The sequence below is a fragment of the Phaseolus vulgaris genome, chromosome 4, assembly GCF_000499845.2.
Source record: "Phaseolus vulgaris cultivar G19833 chromosome 4, P. vulgaris v2.0, whole genome shotgun sequence".
NCBI classification, from domain to species: Eukaryota; Viridiplantae; Streptophyta; class Magnoliopsida; order Fabales; family Fabaceae; genus Phaseolus; species Phaseolus vulgaris.
In genome coordinates this window covers 4,314,836-4,323,455 of record NC_023756.2, presented here as the reverse complement: position 1 = coordinate 4,323,455, position 8,620 = coordinate 4,314,836, and the positions used below count along the sequence as shown (strand labels likewise).

General features: G+C 37.7%; 1 protein-coding gene across 1 annotated transcript; it reads left to right on the top strand.

The window, feature by feature from the left end:
• The first annotated feature begins 892 nt into the window (after positions 1 to 892).
• LOC137836981 (UDP-glycosyltransferase 83A1-like) lies at positions 893 to 7,143 on the top strand. Its single transcript, XM_068645789.1, has 4 exons — positions 893 to 1,409; position 2,485; positions 6,087 to 6,098; positions 6,190 to 7,143. The coding sequence occupies exons 1-4, from the start codon at positions 921 to 923 to the stop codon at positions 7,068 to 7,070; spliced, it is 1,383 nt and encodes a 460-aa protein (XP_068501890.1). The 5' UTR covers positions 893 to 920; the 3' UTR covers positions 7,071 to 7,143.
• Positions 7,144 to 8,620: the final 1,477 nt, after the last annotated feature.

Genomic DNA, 8,620 nt, shown 5'->3' with positions numbered 1-8,620 from the left:
CAAATAGCAGAAAAAAACACCTATCCAACCTAAGACAAATCAATTGTTTTTAATTACAAACATGCAAATCAAATGATCAACACACTAATCTGAAAAAAAAAAGTTAAACGAATTTTAGAAGTAATCCAAGACCAGACCTTAAAAATTTCTTTTAAAAATATCAATCACTTATTTCCAATGTTGCCAAATCTCACTTACCAAAGTATTTTAGGCTATTCCAATCTTTATAAAAAATATAAACAAGCTATCCGAACCATTTTTGTTTCGTATACGAAAACCATCTCGTAACGAAATCATATTTTCCTTCTGAAATGCAATTAGCTACAAGTCAATGGAAACTTATTAGCAGACCACAGATGACGAATCTTGGAACTTTCAGACAAAGAAAATGATATATTTCCTCCACTTTTAGTGTTTATATGTACTTGTCAAATTTTAGAAATGTAGAAAGTTTCAGTGTTCGAATCCAAATTTTCATTCTTTACCTTTCCCTTACATCCAAATTAAAAGAGATATTTCTTACAATAATTATACAATTGTCGTAGTTTAATGATAGCATAATGCTAAATCAATTAATAAAGTAAAAAAACAAAAGTTTAATGATAAAAACAGTAAAAGTCGAATCAGAGAAAGTGCGAGGAAATGTGACAAGATATAGAATGAATAAATTATTGATGTGAACAGAGAAATATTCTACATTTCTTGCATGAACTATTCATAGAAGTTAGTATGATAGTCGAAAATTTAGACTGATCATGACATAGATTTGTAATTGGTAGGTATATACGTGATTATGATATAGTGAGGCCATTGATTAACGTTTTTAATGTGAGGGGCTGTGCCTATATATACATGAACAGATGAATGCATAATTGGCCTCAGAAATCAGAATCAATAGAAACCAAACAAAAACACTGAACATGGGAGCTCCAACTGTGCTAGCTTTACCATATCCAGCACAAGGGCATGTGAATCCCATGATGACCTTCTCACAGAAGCTGCTTGAGAATGGATGCAAAGTCATTTTTGTGAACACAGATTTTAACCACAGGAGAGTAGTGAGTTCCATGGAAGAACAACAAGATAGTTCTAGCCTTGATGGAGAAGAATCAGTGCTGAAGTTGGTTTCAATCCCTGATGGTTTTGGACCTGATGATGACAGAAACGATGTGGGCATGTTGTGTGAGGCCATTCAAAAAACCATGCCAGAAGCACTTGAGAAGCTGATAGAGGATATTCATGTGAAAGGTGAGAACAGAATCAACTTCATTGTGGCTGATTTGTGCATGGCTTGGGCTTTGGATGTTGGGAATAAACTGGGAATCAAAGGAGCTGTGTTGTGTCCTGCATCAGCAGCTATTTTCACCTTGGTCTACAGCATCCCTATGCTTATTGATGATGACATTATTGTTGAATAAACTTTAATGTAATTTGTGGGTTTTAAAGTTAGAAGTTACTAGAAAAGAGTAGAATGGGAGTTTGGATATGTAAAAGGTCAAAAGTTGTGAGTGGGATTTTAATTGTGTTGTTAGTGGGGTTTTAAGGCCATAATGAAGACTTTTCTAGAAGAGCTTCCTAAAGCCTATAAATAGGATGCTCTCTCAATTGTAAGAGACACCACAGAAAGAAATACAATAGAGAGAATTGCAAAGAAGAGTGTTTCTTTTAGAGAGAATTTAAGTGTGAGTGAGTGTCTATTTTTTACAATTTGGTATCAAGAGCCAATGGCGAATGTGACGGGTCAAATACCGCTACCACGGTTAACGAAGGCGACCAGATATGACAACTGGAGCATTCAAATGAAAGCTCTTCTCGGTTCTCAGGATTCATGGGAGGTGGTCGAAGAAGGTTTTGAAGAACCAACCAATACCACGGGTTATACGGCAGCTCAAACCAAGGCATTGAAAGAGATGCGATCGAAAGATAAGGCAGCTTTGTACATGTTGTATAGAGCTGTTGATGAGGCAATTTTTGAGAAGATTGCTGGTGCGTCCACTTCAAAGGAAGCATGGGACATATTGGAGAAGGTGTTCAAAGGAGCTGACCGAGTTAAGCAAGTGCGTCTACAAACTCTGCGTGGCGAGTTGGAGAACATGAAGATGATGGAGTCAGAAAGTGTATCTGACTACATCACGCGTGTACAGGCTGTGGTGAATCAACTCAACCGAAACGATGAAACTCTAACCGATGCACGAGTTGTGGAGAAGATTTTGAGAACATTAACAGACAATTTTGAGAGTATTGTGTGCGCGATAGAAGAGTCAAAGGACCTTGCGACGCTCACAGTCGACGAGCTCGCCGGTTCTCTCGAGGCACACGAGCAACGAAAGAAGAAGAAGAAGGAGGAAACACTCGAGCAAGCACTTCAAACCAAGGCGTCGATCAAAGACGAAAAGGTACTCTATCATCAAAATTCTCAATATAGAGGGCGTGGTCGTGGAAGTCGTGGAAACGGTCGTGGTGGAAAAGGCAGCAACCATGAAGGGTATACTATAAGGAGAAGGAACAGTCAAGCCAACCAAATTGGCGTGGAAGAGGACGTGGTAGAGGAAGAGGCGGCCGATCGAATTATTCCAACATCGAGTGCTACAAATGTCACAAATATGGTCACTATGCGAAGGATTGTAACTCTGACAAATGTTACAATTGTGGTAAAGTGGGGCATTTTGCAAAAGATTGTCGTGCTGATATAAAGATAGAAGAAACAACCAACCTAGCCTTGGAAGTCGAAACGAATGAAGGTGTTCTCTTGATGGCTCAAGATGAAGTCAACATTAACAATGACACTCTGTGGTACCTTGACTCTGGAGCAAGCAACCATATGTGCGGTCACGAGTACCTATTCAAAGATATGCAAAAGATTGAAGATGGTCATGTTTCATTTGGAGATGCATCAAAGGTGGAGGTCAAAGGGCGAGGTACGGTTTGCTACTTACAAAAGGATGGCTTAATTGGGTCACTCCAAGATGTTTATTACGTACCAGACCTCAAGACCAACATTTTGAGTATGGGGCAACTCACGGAGAAAGGTTACTCGATATTTTTGAAAGATCGATTCCTACACTTGAAGAACAAGCAAGGGTGTTTGGTTGCCCGAATTGAGATGGCAAGAAATCGGATGTACAAGCTGAATTTGAGAAGCATACGAGAAAAATGTTTGCAAGTCAACATAGAAGATAAGGCATCGTTGTGGCATCTCCGTTTTGGTCACCTACATCATGGTGGACTAAAAGAGTTAGCGAAGAAGAATATGGTGCACGGGCTACCCAACATGGACTACGAGGGAAAATTTTGTGAAGAATGTGTGCTCAGCAAGCATGTGAGAACCTCGTTTCCAAAAAAGGCTCAATATTGGGCTAAGCAACCTCTCGAATTGATTCATACCGACATATGTGGACCAATTACTCCAGAGTCCTTCAGCGGTAAAAGGTATTTCATTACCTTCATTGATGATTTCTCACGGAAAACTTGGGTTTACTTTCTGAAAGAAAAATCCGAGGCATTTGAGGTGTTCAAAAAGTTCAAGGTGATGGTGGAGAGGACAACTGATAAACAGATCAAAGTTGTACGATCTGATAGAGGTGGCGAGTATACTTCAACGACTTTCATGGAGTATTGCGAGGAGCAAGGCATAAGGCGATTTCTAACTGCACCATACACTCCTCAACAAAATGGTGCCGAGAGGAAGAATCGGACCATTCTCGACATGGTTCGATCAATGCTTAAGAGCAAAAAGATGCCAAAGGAATTTTGGGCGGAAGCTGTGCAATGCGCCATCTATGTGCAAAATCGATGTCCACATGTGAAGTTAGATGATCAAACACCACAAGAGGCATGGAGCGGACAAAAGCCAACAGTTTCTCATCTCAAAGTGTTTGGTAGTGTGGCTTATGCACACGTACCAGATCAACGAAGAACGAAGCTCGAAGACAAAAGCAAAAGGTATGTTTTTATTGGGTATGATGAGAAGACAAAAGGGTACAAGCTACTTGATCCAATAAGCAAGAAGGTGACGGTGAGTCGTGATGTGCAAATAAATGAAGCAAGCGAGTGGGATTGGAACAATTCTTCAGAGGTTATGATTGAAGTTGGAGAATCATCACCGACAAGTATAAATTCTGAAACAACTGATGATGAAGATGAACCACGACAACCTAAAATTCGAAGTTTGCATGATTTGTATGATTCGACAAATGAGGTACACCTAGTATGTCTTTTGGCAGATGCTGAAAATATCAGCTTTGAAGAGGCGGTGCGAGACAAGAAGTGGCAAACTGCCATGGATGAGGAGATTAAAGCGATTGACCGCAACAACACATGGGAGCTAACAGAATTGCCAGAGGGAAGTCAGCCCATTGGTGTGAAGTGGATATTCAAGAAAAAGATGAATGCTCAAGGCGAGATAGAGAGGTACAAGGCGCGACTCGTTGCGAAGGGATACAAACAAAAGAAGGGAATTGACTACGATGAGGTGTTTGCTCCCGTTGTAAGAATGGAGACAATTCGATTGCTCATTTCCCAAGCGGCTCAATTTAAATGGCCGATATTTCAAATGGATGTCAAGTCGACATTCTTGAATGGTGTGCTTGAAGAAGAAGTTTACATCGAACAACCACCTGGGTACATGAAAATCGGAGAGGAGAAGAAGGTGCTAAAATTGAAGAAGGCACTTTACGGGTTGAAGCAAGCACCGCGGGCATGGAATACTCGTATCGATACATACTTCAAGGAGAATGGGTTCAAGCAATGTCCTTACGAGCATGCTCTTTACGCAAAGAACAATGGAGGTAACATGATATTTGTTGCTCTTTATGTTGATGATCTCATTTTTTATGGGTAACAATAATGATATGATAGAAGAGTTTAAGGGCACAATGAGACGGGAATTTGAGATGACAGATTTGGGATTGATGAAGTTTTTCCTTGGCTTGGAAGTTAGACAAAAAGATACAGGTATTTTTGTATCACAGGAGAAATATGCAAAGGAGATTTTGAAGAAATACAAGATGGAAAATTGCAACCCAGTATCAATACCAATGGAACCAGGTGCAAAACTCTCAAAGTTCGATGGAGGAGAACGTGTCGATGCAAGTAGATACCGGAGTTTGGTAGGAAGCCTTCGTTATCTCACATGCACAAGGCCGAATCTTTCATTAAGTGTCGGCATCATAAGTCGATTCATGGAGGAACCGGTTTACTCACATTGGAAGGCGTTGAAGCGAGTCCTACGGTACATCCAAGGTACTGTATCACTCGGATTGTTCTACTCAAAAGCAGAAGATTACAAGTTGGTGGGTTACTCTAACAGCGATTGGTGCGGAGACATAGATGATCGGAAAAGTACATCGGGATATGTATTCTTTATGGGCAACACAGCATTTTCTTGGCTTTCAAAGAAGCAACCGATCGTGACGCTATCGACGTGTGAAGCTAAATATGTGGCAGCATCTTGGTGTGTATGTCATGCGATATGGTTAAGAAACTTGTTGAGTAAGATGGAGCTAAAGCAACTAGATGCAACTGTGATTCAAGTTGACAACAAATCAGCAATTGAGTTGGCAAAGAACCCAGTGAACCATGAAAGAAGCAAACATATTGACGTTCGTTTTCACTTTATTCGTGATCATGTGAAGAAAGGAAGTGTGGAATTGGTGCATGTGGCAAGTCAAGATCAAGTTGCTGATATCTTCACAAAACCGCTACCGAAAGTCTTTTTCGACAAATTCAAGAAGATGATTGGCATGATGGATGGTAGAAACATTTAAGTTTATGGGGGAGTTTTGTTGAATAAACTTTAATGTAATTTGTGGGTTTTAAAGTTAGAAGTTACTAGAAAAGAGTAGAATGAGAGTTTGGATATGTAAAAGGTCAAAAGTTGTGAGTGGGATTTTAATTGTGTTGTTAGTGGGGTTTTAAGGCCATAATGAAGACTTTTCTAGAAGAGCTTCCTAAAGCCTATAAATAGGATGCTCTCTCAATTGTAAGAGACACCACAGAAAGAAATACAATAGAGAGAATTGCAAAGAAGAGTGTTTCTTTTAGAGAGAATTTAAGTGTGAGTGAGTGTCTATTTTTTACAATTATAGATTCTGATTTAGGTAAGAATATTATCGTATTGTTATGTTTTTGTAATTTAATTTACACGTTTATAGTATAAGCTAATGTGTTTTTGTTGGTTTTTCACTGAAGGTTTAACATTAACCACGAAAAAGAGAATTCGGATTTCAACAAGTATGCCTGAGATGGATCCAGAAGACTTTTTTTGGTTGAATATGGGTGTAAATGGTAAGAAACTGCTTAAGTATCTGCTGCATTACGCACCAAGTTTACATTTGACACAGTGGTGGCTTTGCAACACCACACACGAACTTGAACCAGGAACATTTTTATTTCTTCCGAAGATCATCCCAATTGGGCCATTGTTGAAAAGCAATGATAATGATGATAACAAAAGTGCAGCTACAAAATCAATGGGACAATTCTGGAAAGAAGACCAGTCCTGCATGAGTTGGCTAGATGAACAAGCTGATGGTTCTGTGTTGTATGTTGCCTTTGGTAGTATCACTCTTTTTGACCAAAACCAATTCAACGAACTTGCCCTTGGACTAGACCTCACCAATAGACCTTTTCTTTGGGTTATAAGAGAAGACAATAAAATGGCATACCCTCATGAATTCCAAGGGCATAAGGGTAAGATAGTGAATTGGGCTCCTCAACAAAAGGTTTTAAGTCACCCTGCCATAGCATGTTTTCTCACTCATTGTGGTTGGAATTCTACCATGGAAGGTTTGTCCAGTGGGGTACCTTTATTGGGTTGGCCATACTTCGGAGACCAACTTTACAACAAAACACATATTTGTGATGAGTTAAAGGTTGGGTTGGGGATTGACAAAGATCAAAATGGAGTTGTGTCACGGGGAGAGTTGAAAACCAAAGTGGAACAGATCTTTAATGACGAGAACATAAAACACAGGTGTGTGATGTTGAAGGAGAAAGTGATGAAGAACATAGCAAAAGGAGGAACATCTTATGAGAACTTTAAGAACTTTGTGAAGGAGATAAAGGAATAAGAGTTTTGTGCTTGTTAATTCTAGGTGTGGATAGGGTTTTATTTGTACCATGACAGTCCCTCAATAATGGGTGCAGTAAGGATTTGTGCACATCTAATCTTGTTTGTAATTAGTGTATTTGCATCTGAGTGCTGGTTCGTTGCATAATTGATTCAATCATGGGGCTGTTGAAACAGAGCACTAATTTCGGTGCAAATTTTAGTATTTGATTCGGTGAATTGGTTCATTCTTGAATGTTGTAGGTTTTAGAAACCTGCAGCAACTGGTGTTTGTTTGTTTTTTTATTATAGTGTGAAAATCATTAGTTATTTGGTGCAGTTTTCACTTTTCATTTTCCTATAATGCTTGCTGGAATTGACAATTCAATTGATTTGTTGAATAGTATAGGAAGTTCAGAAACTTGATACAATTATGTGTGGATCCAGCGGGTGATTTTAGCTGACAATTTGAAACTAACTCCTTGCATGCTTCAATGGTGGATTTTGTTTGCACTTGATGTTGAAAACTGAATAATATGAAACAGAAGATCTGAGGCAAAAAAAAAATGCAAGAGAGTTTCTCATTTTGGAACCTTTTGGGGATTAGATTAATACACAAATGTAAGGCAGGAAAGTAGAAATAAAAGGATTTTAGATGACTACTATTCCTTCCAATTCATACTCGGAAGTGTAAATTAATTGGAACAAACTGTTAGGTGAGGATATGTGCACCTGAGCAGGTAATTTAACAATAACCATTTTTTACATTCCATAGTTAGTGATTTTTAATTATCATTTTAAAAACTATATTTAATATAACATTTAACTTACTCATAGTATAATTTTGTTGGGTTATAAGATTGTTGGGTTTGGGGAATTTATTTCATGTTTGGTAGATAGATAGGGAATAAGCTGAGCTGGTGTTGGTTTGCCTCTCATGATGTCTCTGTTTTCAAAGTTAAAATTCAATTTGACTAAACGTGAATGAATTCGGAAATAGAGATTATGCAGAACACAAGGTTAGGAAAACTGACGGGTGAGGTTACTTTCCTACTTATTTAACTGATTATTTATTTAGATGGAATCAAATGTTTGCCAAAAAGTGGAAAAGGTGGATGAGTTATATAAATAAAATAATGAGGAAGGGTTAGTTTCATTCACTCATTAGGTGTGCAGCTACATGCATCATTTTGAGAAACTTGAGAAGTAGATTGAAGAATATGCATAGTGTACAGTTTTAAGTTTTATTTCTTTAATTTCTGCTTTACTTAATATTTTTATTAAAGTTTTATATTTCTAAAGTGAAGTAAATCAATGACTTATATTATGTTAAAAGAGTAATCAATGACTTGATAATTAATATATATAAAATACGTTGTTGTATTAAGTTTAATGGTTGAAAATAAAATAACTGCATAAGTTTAATTAATGTATTTGTGCTTTATTTATAAAAATGTAACATTCAAAATTGAAAATATTTCAGATTGTTAGTCTAAATAAGTTATTTTTTACATATATGAATATTTATTTTCTTTTACACTAAGAATTTTTTTTAAACTATAATAAATTTCA